Below are 13,361 nucleotides of genomic sequence, written 5' to 3'. Positions count from 1 at the left end.
GTTTGGTGCATTACATTACGGCCATTAACTGGAGAAGCCAGCCGCTGCCTTCAAACGACTCTTGCCCGACCTGGGAAGTCATCAAAAGACCCCCCTCTCGTTATGGGGAAGTGTGACTCTTACTGACTAAAACCCATCATGGGGAAACCAGGGCCGCGATAATCCTTCCTCTTTAACTTCCGCAAACAATACGAAAGCCGTACGTACGTTCAAAAGTATTTTAAAAGTATTAACACATTCTGAGCAAATAGTTTCTATTACCGAGAGCCCGACAAGGTTTGATCAACGAGATTTAATATCCACCAGTAGTTCGCCAAGTTTGGAATGTGCCGGGTCGTCATTATCGGCGGCAATATGTCGTATGCCTCATAACTTTCTTGGAACGAAGGGAGTTTTAATCATTGTTGTGTAAGTGTCAATCTGGATGTATCGATTTTGTTTTAGGTATTTTTCCTGGGCATATAATAACGTTATACAAGCTATTCATTAGAGTAGATAGTTGAACTCAAAGTAGTTTATATATTTGTAATTTAAATTATTGTTTTACGTGGCTTTTATTTTAATTTAGATTTTTTATTATTTAGATTTTAATCTTAGTAACTATTTTAATTCTTACTACAAAGCCATCTTAAACTTAGCAAATAGTTTACATTGTTTATGATTTGTATAATGAAATCATCTAAGCTCTCTCTGTCTAGTTGAGCAGCGCAAGTTAAGTACATTTCTAAAATAAACATCTCCCTTGTATAAAATAAACATAAGCTTGCATTGCTCAACTAGCACAATAACTTTACAGCAAAACTACAAACAAAAAAATGTGCGGTAACCCTCCACCGTATGTTCTCCAGCAATGCACTGTTTCATCCCTAAGGGTCACTCACCGCCTCTGGATAAGATTCTCCATAATGATGTAGTCATCTTCTTCAGCGCCACGAAGGTGTTCCTTCTCCATGAAGAGCGCGAACTCAGGGTTAGACATCTCGCTGGCGTGGCGCCGGCGGACCGAGGGCGAGGCCGCTCGAGCCGGTGATAGGAGACGAGAGGTTATTGGTGTCCTAGGACAAAGTAAGGGAAGTGGTTAGTGGTGTTTTGCTCGATCGAAAAACGTAGAAATTATTATTAACTCCCCTACATTAAAAAATAACCGTTTTGCTCCGATATACATAGATGGAAGAAGTAAAAAAGCCTGGATAATACGGAACGAAATGCACCAAATATTGCCAGGACCAATTTAAAACTTAGTCACTGAACTGCGAGTACTTGTCAGACGACGTGTCTTTAAACTTACACATTCAGGAACACATACCTACACTATTCATTCATTACCTGGGCGTATGCGGCGGAGAGAAGAGTCCATACACAGTCTCCAGCTCATCAGTGATGCTGGTGTACTCGTGCATGGCGAGCAGAAGGGAACGCGGCGCTCCGCCGACCCGGCTGCGACCCGACGGGATGCCTGCCGCCCCGCCTGTAACCTCCCAACCTGACTGACGGCCTGACACAGAGTGGGGTACGCTCATGTAGGACTTTGACGTACGAGAGGTGGTATGATAGGAGTGATAGTGGCAAAACTGGAACTGAAAGGTCTTCGCTAAGCAGTAGATATATTACGCATCGATCGTGATTCGGTGACTTTGTAACTAGGCCTACGGCATAAGGTATTTTTGTTAAAGTCAAAATCTGCCCAAGTACTTAGAATAAAACTAAAGTTCCTTCAGCAGAATGGAGGAGGGATCCAATCTTAAAATGATTCCTTTTAGGAAACCTTTTCAAAGATCGACGACCCATTCATAATATGATGATTTCATTCATATGAGTTCTGATGTTAAAGATGTGAAGTCTATATACGTACTTGTCCCAGTAACAGAGTTGTGTACTGATCCAGCGTCGACAGCAGAGTTATCAGGCTCGGAGTGCGTCTGGCTGTGCTGACGTCGCGGCGCCAGGTGTTGGGCGGAGTAGTGGCCACCCATGCCGCAGTCGTTGCCGCCCTCCGAACGCCTGTCGACACCACCGTGTTAGGTCTTCGATATGTACTGAGTTGGCTGTGTTAAATCATGTGCTGACTGCGTTCAGTGGTCTTGTAGACTTTTTGAAGTTGTTACATTAGGTGGCGTTTTTGGCAATGCTTTTGCAGTATAGAAATTTCTGTTTTCCATCTGCATTGGTTAACGGTAAGTAGCTATAGAGCAGTCAACAGATGACAAGTAATTTACATTGTTCCCCACAAGAAAGTGGTTATATGTGTGCAGTGGCAGTTTAGTACAAGTATGTCTGTTAAGATAATAAATCAAAGTGATTAATTCGGAGGTAAGTAATGTGAAGACAAGACAATCGAAAATACAACAGAGAACAACAGTGACGTTAGAAGATTAAATAATTTTAATACAGTAATGTTTATAAATGAAGAACTTTTTACTTTAGAGAGACAATGCTTACCTTAAAGAAATTAAAATATTAGAAAAGAAAATGTTGTAGATTACAGCCACAATTCTGCATTACTTTACAAGTTGGCGAGATATGGCATTTCATGTAGATATAATAGCTGATCGTAGAAAAATAGAAAGACCAAAATGTTAACTTGATATGGCTGAAGTAAGATCTGATTTGTGTAGCAATGTACAGAAAATACACAGACAGATAGATGCTCAAATAAAATTTGCGTCACATTGAAAATCGTGTAGTGTGTGACTGTCGAAAGTAGTGCTTGTTAATGCTAAACATATCGTTACCGAGCGTGTACACAAGCTAGATAGTGAATGTTTATTATACAGAGTAAGGCAACTACGTCTAACTACGTTTGCTAAGAAGCTAAGCCAATCGCCAATGACTCTATTTGACTTACTGTTTCCACAACCGTCTCCTAACAGATGCAAGAAGGTAACAAAAAATAAAATTAAAAACAATTATGGCGATGATAATTTTGGTTTTGTACAAATAAACACAGTATTTGCCGATATTGTGAATGAAGAAATAGAAATGTGTGGGATTTGGTAGCTGTGGGAAATGCAGATGAATTGCATTCACGGACATCAACATTTACTATAGATCCATTAGAGGTAGTCGTTATAATTTCTTTATCAAATCCAATTTAGTTTACGTAACTTGTAAACTAATGTCGACCACAATCTCTCAGACCAGAGCAGCCAAAACTCCATCACAAATAGTTCTTCCAAATCAAATGAAGTAATGGTTAATGAGAATGGCAATCAAGAACAAAACTTAACGCGGTCATGCTTCGACAATACGACATACGACCCCTTGACATTGATGGCTCTTCCATCAGAACCGTACCTAAGAATTTGGAAATTTGTAGAATGTTTCTTCGACATGAAATGCACATGCTCTTTTTGAACTTTCTGCGTGAATTTGATGATTCTATCGGTTTTCTCGCTTACCTTTAGTGAGATGGTATTGGTGCCCAGACTATATACTGAGTAAACATGTTTAGTGATCATTTAGTTAATGTTATTCTTTCAAGTGATTGGGCTGTTTATTTACATACTATAGCAGATTCCTACGTATTTGAATAAGTAACTTAAGTTAAGCCGAAGTACGGTCTGAACGTTAATGGAACTGTGATGTGACTCGAATTAGTTCCAGACGGTTTTAATTAATTGGCTTTGCGATCATAAACGCTTTGCGACAAATTCCTAAGTAACTATTTTACCTATACCTTCAAAATGTATTATCGCATTTATAAGCTGAGTTATTAGTGCTACGTACCGTCTCGTGTTGGCAGTACGTCTGGTTCCAGCTGAAGTGGTGCGCGGTCGCAGGCTGTGTAGATCTGACGGTACCTCGCGAACTTCAGGTAGGAATGCATCATCTGTTGACGACGCTACTAGACGAGGAGGCAGGTAGATATCTAAACCAGATTTTATCAATTAGAGTTAGGATATAGTGTATTTTCCTGTAGAAAAATGTATTTCTAAGGCTTATTAATGACGTACCTTTCTTCTCATCACTAGGTTCAGTCCTGTTGCTATCGGAGGATCTCTGTCTGGCCGGAGTGATGGGAGGTTGTGCCTTCACGACCGTGATGTTAGGACCCGCATGACCCTCCCCAGATGACGTGGATATCGAGTCAGCTTCTGGTTCCTTCTCCACTGCAGCTTCGGGCCCCGACTGTGGCAACTCATCCTGATGGTAGGTGTTGGACATACAGGAAGCAGGAAATTTTTGGTGAGAAAAATTGCTTCAATAAAACTTTGAGACATTGATGTTTTGCTATATTTATTTTATTTTATACTAGGGACTTTCAAGATAAATGAAGATATTCTCATGTCCCAAAGTTTTATTACAAATCAAAGTTGAAATAAAACTCATCAGTGGAAATGAATAAGCCAAGTGAGACTGCGCCGAAAAGTTAAATCAAAAAGCCAATGGAGCGTAACATTGTTAACGCGCGATACAAAAATTTTGCAAAGCTTTAAAGATATGCAGTATTTGAATAATATGCAAACTATAAGTAAAAATCGAATGTGAGAGATAAATATGTAAAAATAATAAATTGAATTACATCACGTGTCAAAAAAATCGACATTAGAGTAATTCGTAAGCGTGAAGAAAGAACAGATCTTCAGAAAAAAATTGCATATTAAAACAAAATCTACAATAATATACATAAAAACGTTTCACGGTGCTGTCCCACACGACACAAAAGCATTTCTCTTGTACTTACTCGAATTAGCTTTGAATTTCGCATAATTGAATAGGTACCAATTAAAACGGCTACAACTAGTTCGCTGGCTGCCCAAACAAACGTGCCACCGAGACACTTCGCCGAGGAACTTACACCAAATAATATTACACAGAGTTGGAGAACGGAGAACAAAATATACATTGAAACAAATGAAAAGTGTATAGGAACTGTTTTAGTTCTGTTAATTAGAAAGCTTTCATACGTAGTTGCATTTGTGCACGAAGGAGATAATCCTGTTTGCTTAGGTGGAACTTCAGAAAGTTTAAGTTCCACCGTAGTGCTTTTAAATGTACCAAATTGTTTAGACTTGCCTGGTGTATGACTGATATTTCACCATCATCCTATGATGGAAACAAATAAATTGGATCAGGAAGAAAAATTAAGTACCCTACGTCTTACTCTTACTCTCAATTTTTTTTTCTGCAGCCATAGTTGAAAGTTTATCAATTTTTGTTGTACTTTATTTTTTATAAATGAAGGGCTTGTTCGGGCAGCTAGACAGACTGGAGGGATGCTTACATCGGAGGGTCGCGATCGCTCGTCCTCCTCCTGGACCGGGCGTACCGCGAAGCGCGCGGCGCCCGTGTCGCTGTCCGACAGCACCTGCCGTGACGTCACACATAGCCACCTAACTAGCTTCGGTTGTTGCCTCACCCGGAGATTTAACACAAACTGTTCATGGTACAGCTGATACCTTTGCTGATACCATTGACTTTACGCGAGGATGATTGTAGTAAACATAATTTGCTACCTTGAATTCTGTCTCTGATTTACTAAAGATCAAATACATACTGCCGAAATTTTAATCCGCAAAAAACTTGTTTTTACAAGTCTCAAACCAGCAGGTTGAGCTTTCTTATGCTATTTGGAAATATAGAATTCGCATTTTCTACGTCACCAAGTTTTACCAGAAACATTGAAACATTCTGGAAACCAAATTTGACAATTTGAACTTATGTAAATTTCCAATATGGTGTTGTTTCAACAGGACAAACAGTTCGACATAAACTAAGCTAAAACTTGATTTGATTTGGAAGGCCAATTGAGCCCCGAGGGTTTAATTTCGAATACGTAATTCCAGCGTGGATTTATGTAGGCCAGCATTGTTAACTCTTGGAAATACATTGCTGTTATGAATTATAAGTTACGAAGGAATAAATTATAAAAGATTGCCGCTCTGTATTCAGTATATAAGTGAAAACTTTAAATAATAACAACTTATAGTAAGTATTTTCTACATGGAGTAAAGTAAATCTTCTTAAAATTAAACATTGATCCTACCAATTTTGAAACATTTAGTTAGCTTGAGTCCTCAGGGTAGGCAAACTAGAAGTTGCATAGCCACAGCGGCATAAAATACAACACCAAACAATTTTGATACAAAAGTTTTGTTCGAGTTGAAGAACTTTCCATTCCAAAGGGGAATTGCGGGCTTTCATCAGTTCAAGTTGGACTCTACAAGCATAAATCGATGTTCTCTATTGCATATTAATATAGAGGATCACTACATTGCATATTGATAAGGTGTTAATCTCCGAATGACGCAGAACCAAAATTCATTAAAGCATATACAAATTGCCAGACGTTTTTGCTATTCTCACTAATCATTGATAAAAAACTTCAAATACATGTGTAGTTATTTTTAAAAGAAGGGCTACTTTTTAGAATAGAGATATTTAAAAAATCTGTTAATTTGCAGGTTAGGTGGGGGACACAAACATGGAATGAAATACAAAAGTTCAAAATTAGCATCAACGCAAGACATCGACATAATTAACATGCTAATGATAAACAGAAAACGTTGCGATTAGTGTTCTCAAGCATTCTTGTTGAGTTCGACATCAAACACATAATAATTAAATTAAGAGAGACATCGAAAACAAACATTTATGAATAGATTTCCGTTGAGTATTCTATCAAACGTTGCGATCTGTTAATGTCAATTTTTACACCAAAACTCAAACCTTAATTATTGCAGCTGGGTTCGAACCAACACATCACAGAACATCGTTAGAGAAAACAAAATAAGGTATTCAAAAAATTAAGGAACTATTTCCACACTATCAATCTAAACTGATGATTTTATCAAAAATAAAACAATTTCAAGTCTACTTACCTCAGATCGATCACTAGCAGTTCTTAACCTAGCCGCTCCAGCCTGGAAGGTAGGTGGTGGAGGTCCCAGGGTGTCAGTGGAACCTCGGTTCACAAGCGACGGGTGAGTCGCCATGAACCGATGGATCACCGCTAAGTGATTCATTGTCTGTTCCGCCACATCTTCTAACTTTCTTAACCTAAATTCTACACTCTGAAAACATTTTAGTACAAAATACAGTTAAATTAATTTCTTCACCTTATTTTCTATCTATAAGTGTTTAAATTCAATAGCTGCTCTTACCTGAACCGATTGTATTTGGCAATTAGCTTTTTGATTCAAGTCTTCCATTTTGGTCGTGATATGTTCTACCCTATCAGTTGTATTTCTTACTCTCTCTTCTATAGAATTAGACAATTTAACTTCCTGAAAGCATTGATTGTATTAATTCGGTGCATTTGAGGCATATTTGCAATTATGCTCATAGATTTCTATGCAATCATGCGTAATTAGTGCGTTGTTGGCTAACACACGATATATGTAGTTTTCATGACGATCATCATTGATTGTTATATTATGATGATTATTCATTTTTATGATGGCTTATGGCCGTACGCTCTCTTCTAAAAATCTTAAGGCTTAACTTCTTTTAACAATATAACAGTTTCCACCACTTACTTGTTCCCTAAAATACCCTTCAACACACTCTTCCTCAAAATCATAAAGTCTTTCCATATCCTCTTTCTCTAAAAACAATTTGAGCCCATTGTCGTACTGGAAGCGTTTGTGCGACACGTTCCTGGTCACCCACTTGCCTATCGCGTATATGTGACATAACGTTATTAGTGGAGGTGGCAACACCGGCTTCTGTTCGTACTCCATCACTACTGTGAATCTTTGGAACATCCACACCTGAAAGTTTGGTTGGTTGATTTAGGTCGATGAATCGGAAGAATTGGTGTTTCGTATTTAATTTTTAAAATTCAAACTCTATTTTGATTGAATATTATTTTTCAAAATGCAAGATTGATTAATTTTATCAAAAATAAATGTTTGGTAAATACTTTTTGCAAAAATAGAAATAACAACATCAAAACAACAATCTAGACGAGTTGATAACGAATAAAATAATTTAGAACAATAAATAAAAACATTATCAAAAACGTCTAAGCATGCAAGTTTTGTCTGAATCACTTAGTAAGAATACCTACGTCATGATTTCAACAAAACACATAAAAAGCAAAATGCAAAACATTGTTGCAAATTAGGTATCCGTACCATTTCGTACATTTACAAGGAGCGAATCAGCAGAACATTACCCAACAAACACTTAGATTATGTTTTGCTTAAAAAAAATCGTGGGTCAGATGACAGACACGTAAAACATATATTGCGTCTCTGGTACAGACACCTAACGAAGCAATAAAAGAAAAAAATAAAATAAAAAACCTGATGCGAGACTTCATTGACTTCATTAAATATATTGTTAAAGACGGCAATAAGTAGGTTTATGAGCAAAATGTTCGCGACGAGCAAGTATATGGTCATGACGACGGGCGTGATCCACCTGCCAGTCACACACTTGGGCTCTCCCGGGTTATTCCCACACTTGGGGTCGATATCTGGAGCAAACACCTCGCCATACAACATGAAGTATGGTTGGAAGAACACCTACGGACAACGGGAGCTCAAACTAAAATGTCGGCCAAAATAAACTGGGTAAAAATAAAATAGGTATAAGTTAAAGTAAAATTATATTTAATTCAATTGATTTCAATAACTAAATACTTATTCAACTGTAACCAAAACTACCCAGGTACTAATCTACTCAGGATGATAGACGATACAACTACTGACGACCATTTTACTTTGAAGTATAGAAGTATTTCTTTTACATTTGATTCTTAAATTGAACGTAAATAAAAATATTCCTTATAAAATCAAAGTTAATTGCAAAATAATAACAAATAAGAAACCAAACATAAAAGTAATATTTCTAGTAACAAAGCAAAATCTACAGCCACTAATCCTCGAAGTCCAACCGTAACGTAATCAAATCTCGCAACAGGCACTAAAACAACATCGAATCTACGACAGTTAACGAGTTTGCCGCAAACCTGGTGCGACACACCGTTGACTTCAATGAAGATGTTATTGAAGACGGCTATGAGAAGGTTGACAAGTAAAATGTTGGCAATGAGCAAGTACACGCTCATGACCACGGGCGGCACCCAGTGGCCCACGCGGCACTCCTCGAGCCCGGGCAGCCCACACGGGGGCGCCATCTGCTCCGCGAACACTTCCCCGTATAGCATGAAGTACGGTTGGAAGAATACCTGCAAATGTTAGTACATATCGGTGGTATAGAATACTTCAAATGTTCTCTTTAGTGGTAGTGTTAGTTTCAAATAGGATTATTGAGTCTGTAAAAGATGAAGTGTAACAGAATGGTGATGTAAATGTTCAAAACAAAATAAATGAGTTCTTAAGTAAACTATCTAACTTAGTTGTTTCTTCAATATAATCATACATGCTATTATTAACCGCTGCATACCAAGAAGTTGTTCTTCAGCAACTCCTTATAATTCTTAACTGTTTTTATCATTCTTTTGATCTAAAGTTGATATATTGTTCCTATCATTAAGAACTACATTAAATTCTATAACAGTTTCAGAAGTGGAATTGTTTTCAAACTTACTTCTCTGATGAGATGCCAGCTAGCTTCCTCGTCTGGATACAGTATCGCTTGCCGCGCCACTCCGAACGACATTAGCACCACCAGTAATAGCACCACGAAGTATATCATGTTTTTTACCATCTTACCCATCATTGTGACTAGAGGACCTGGGGACCAAAGCATTAAGTATAGGTACATAAAAAAAACATTTTACTTACGCATTTATATAATACATTAAAAAAACATTGATTAATGAAAAAAGGCAGGTGTAGAAACAAAATGAATCTTTAGTTTCACTAACTTAGGATTGAAAATTGATGACCCCAATCACTCAACTTGATGGAGTAGAGGGGAAATCGTAAATCGAAGAAAAAGTTCAAGGTACGGGATCGAGAGATATAATTTGTCTTATATCATATTCTTAAAAGTTACGAAAGAGTTCATGATTAATTGGAGATTTATGTAAGTTAGTAAATAGAGGTAACATAGGACAATTCTTACCTAAGTACTTATTAACTCCCAATATATTCAATATCCTTAAGTACCAATAAATAATATCGACGCAGTAGATGACGCGGCCGACGTCCATGGACACGGAGCGAAGGCGTAGCGTCAGCCCCACCAGGAAGAATATGATGAAGCCGGCGTCGTACGTGTTCCATAGGTTCCACGCCCATACGCTGAACTTATGTCTGCAATGGTACGTTAGAATGTACTTTTTTCTGATGAGAAATCATCAAATGACTCTTCCCGCTGTGGGTTAGCAGCGGTGAGGGAGTGTCATACTCTTTCTGACTAAAACCCCTCATTTTCCTTCGTAGGCCTTTTATGTACCAGGGCCGTGGAAACTCTTTCGAACAATCCCGCAGCCCCGGTAGGCCTTGGCCCTGCTGGGCCCCACTGGGATGTTAGAATGTAAACTGTCACTTTTAGTCAGCGATTTCAATAAAGATTGTTATACTTCTTGAACCAATCTGGCACTGAATAAAATAGTTGAATTAGCCTAGACTATCTTTATAATTCACGGCATGGGAGATGAAAATACTATACACTATACACAATATTTGTGCATCACAAACTTCGTTCAATAAGTACCCTAATAAAATGTTACGCAATCCCAAGGAACGAGGGTCGAAGGAGCAATAACTTACCTAATAGCAACAGGTTCGGACGTAATGATTTCCCTTATCTTCTCACATAAGAACGTTACTACATAACATATAGAATATATCTCGGGCCAAGACGGCGTCGGGTCCATCTTGACTAATACTGTATATGTAAACATCAATAGGAACAAAATGTAGGCTATCTGAAAGTAAAGGATTCAAAATTAGTACATTTCGACAATCGATTAAAAGTTTTAACGTTCGCAGAGTGAATATTTTTGCAACATTCAATTAAGCTAGCAAAAAAACACTGAAATTCAATTACACAAAAAAACTACCGAAACTAACTGAACATAACCTATCGGAAATCGGAAATACCCATGTACAACGAGCGTTTTAGCCAATACCATACAGCAGTTACTTTTTAAATTCCGATGACCAATTCGCATTGCCGTTCTGTGTCAAACAAAAAAACTTCGAAATACTCAAACGATACCTAACTTTAAGTTAAACTAATTGGCGTTTTAGTTTTCTGTTATCGGTTAGTTAACATTACCTATAAACTGATTAGATCGACTAGGGAACTACATAGGTACCTTTGAGTAATGTTTAGCAAGTAAACTATTGGAATGCACCTGGCTAAAGGGAACGCATATTCTATGAACTAGTAACAACTAAGTAATTGGTAGCTTCCCGGTAATATCCCTCAAGCATTACAAACTATCTGCCTGTAATTTTAACGTTGAGGACAGCTTTTCAGAGAGTTCCCTGTAGATCTACGGGATTTGTGGTATAATCAGTTAACATACGTCGAGTAGCTGTAATACTCAATATAGGAATAACGCGAAGATAATTTATATTATCATTCTCCAAGAAGGATCAGAAAACTAAATCTAAAAACTATCAATATAAAAACAATTTGAAACAGTTAAGGTAACAGTGAAGTATTTAATTTAACCCTTTTAAAGCTTGGCTATGCTCAGGTGCATATTCGTCCCATAGGCTCCCTAACATTTGCATAAACTAAATATTTAAGTCCGTTTAAAGTGAAAGGGAACTCTGAGGGAACAGATAAACATTCGCACACATTTGGACTTTTCAAAATTAACCTCCCTTTCAGGTCTCGGGTAAAATAACATAAAAGAAATTAGAGAAAAGGGCGAAGATTAAAATAACGAAGAAGAAATTATGCTAATCGTACAACATTATAACGCAGCAGTCGGCGATTTTCCGGCGTTAATAATTGCTGGCGGCGTAATGCGATATCCCTTTATTCTTTCTTTGCAAAATGTGAGAAAAACACGGGTTTTCGGAAACATGGGGAAAGGTTTGACCGAGGAAAATTAAGAGCTTTTGTACCCATTGTGCTCAAATAGCGCTGTATGTTTTCCGTGTGATAATGTCTCGGTAACGATTTCGTCGATTAGGACTTATTGTTCTGGTAATGTATTTTTCTAAACATTGTTTTTATTAGGAAAGTACATTGCAAATATAAAAAAATAAGGATTTTTATGCTGCTTTGTACTTAACTAAATAATTACATCTACATAAAAGCGTATTCCGAAGAAATAGATTAACATCTGCTTAGATCTAAAACTACAATATTATATTATAACAAGATAGCACTCACCGAATCGGCCCAGAACTTGGTGATAGGCGCTGTGAAGAACTCGTAAATCTTCTTCTTTAGCCTGAGCGGCCTCATCATCTTGTCTTCGGGGGCGTGAGGCTCCGGCAGCTCTCGGTACGAAGGCTCCCATCCTATTTTACCAACTTTCCCGTTCTGATCGACACGAGTTTCGCATTCGGCCCCTGAGCCAATCAACGCCTGTTTGAGTCCAGACAAAATCGTATAAACGTTACAACAATATGTTCACACCGTAATAAAATAGAACAAGATTTGGTTTAAAAAGAACATTCATAGTAAGCTGATTGAATAGTTGAGTGACATAGATTTGAACGTTGCAGCTTCATTCTCCAAAGACCAGGCTCAGATACAAAGACTATGATGACAGTACGTTAGTACGAGATACAAGACGCAAGCAAGACAGTAAGCAGAATATTGATAACAACGCATACAATATCCAAATATAAGCTCACGACAGCACATCAAGTGTAACGGAGACGGGTACAACAAGCTAAGACGAAATTCATCCATAATTTGAGACAGTAATAAAATAGATTTAAATGTTAACCGTCTTACCACAAAAACTTTTTAACGTCAGTTTAAAACTTGTCTAAAAAAATGTCAAATTATGACGTTGACATATGGTTCATTTTGGAGCCACATTTTTTTTAAACAAGTGTAAAACAGTGGTTAAAGTTTTTGTAGTAAGGCCATAAGCCTCCAGCGATACGCGAGTAAAATAGAAAATATATTTGAAATATTGAGACGACAGCTTGAGATAAGGTTGAAAATGATATCAAAATCTAACTACAATACGGCCCACATCGAGGAAAATTGAAATTTTGTATAGGCACGGGAAATTTTATTGTCACTGTTTAAGCTCCACCTCAGGTTTATTTTAATTAGAGAGAATTTTAATTAGCGTAGTCATTATATCTTATGGTGGTAGTAAAACCGCCGCAAATGTTTACAAATTTCAAAAGCCACCTCCTTTTGAGAAATGTGTCTTTACAATTTTAATATCGATGTCTCCGGGTAAATTAAGGAAGACGTCGTAAATTGAGCTTCTTTAGAGGACCTTGTTGTAAGAAAGAGTACTCGGAGTGCTAAAATTCAAGGTGAGCTATAAACGAATGACATCGCCCATAAAG

General features: G+C 37.5%; 1 protein-coding gene across 9 annotated transcripts in view; it reads right to left on the bottom strand.

Annotated features, from left to right (window-relative positions):
• The window catches only part of LOC124638100 (transient receptor potential cation channel trpm), a 248,595-nt gene that overhangs the window by 5,162 nt on the left and 230,072 nt on the right, over positions 1 to 13,361 (bottom strand). For 4 of the 9 annotated variants that reach the window (XM_047174944.1, XM_047174947.1, XM_047174951.1 and 1 more), the window contains 15 exons: positions 12,214 to 12,411; positions 10,629 to 10,786; positions 9,979 to 10,169; positions 9,499 to 9,644; positions 8,250 to 8,471; positions 7,479 to 7,712; positions 7,104 to 7,226; positions 6,822 to 7,013; positions 5,225 to 5,308; positions 3,954 to 4,143; positions 3,727 to 3,868; positions 2,846 to 2,863; positions 1,853 to 2,001; positions 1,327 to 1,495; positions 882 to 1,055 (listed from right to left, as the gene is read on the bottom strand). In XM_047174944.1, coding sequence (XP_047030900.1) covers positions 882 to 1,055; positions 1,327 to 1,495; positions 1,853 to 2,001; positions 2,846 to 2,863; positions 3,727 to 3,868; positions 3,954 to 4,143; positions 5,225 to 5,308; positions 6,822 to 7,013; positions 7,104 to 7,226; positions 7,479 to 7,712; positions 8,250 to 8,471; positions 9,499 to 9,644; positions 9,979 to 10,169; positions 10,629 to 10,786; positions 12,214 to 12,411 — 2,390 coding nt within the window. The other 5 variants (XM_047174945.1, XM_047174948.1, XM_047174946.1 and 2 more) reach the window with 5 other exon arrangements.

This window comes from Helicoverpa zea, chromosome 17 (genome assembly GCF_022581195.2).
Source record: "Helicoverpa zea isolate HzStark_Cry1AcR chromosome 17, ilHelZeax1.1, whole genome shotgun sequence".
In the NCBI taxonomy this organism is placed as follows: Eukaryota; Metazoa; Arthropoda; class Insecta; order Lepidoptera; family Noctuidae; genus Helicoverpa; species Helicoverpa zea.
This window is presented reverse-complemented; position numbering and strand designations above follow the sequence as displayed.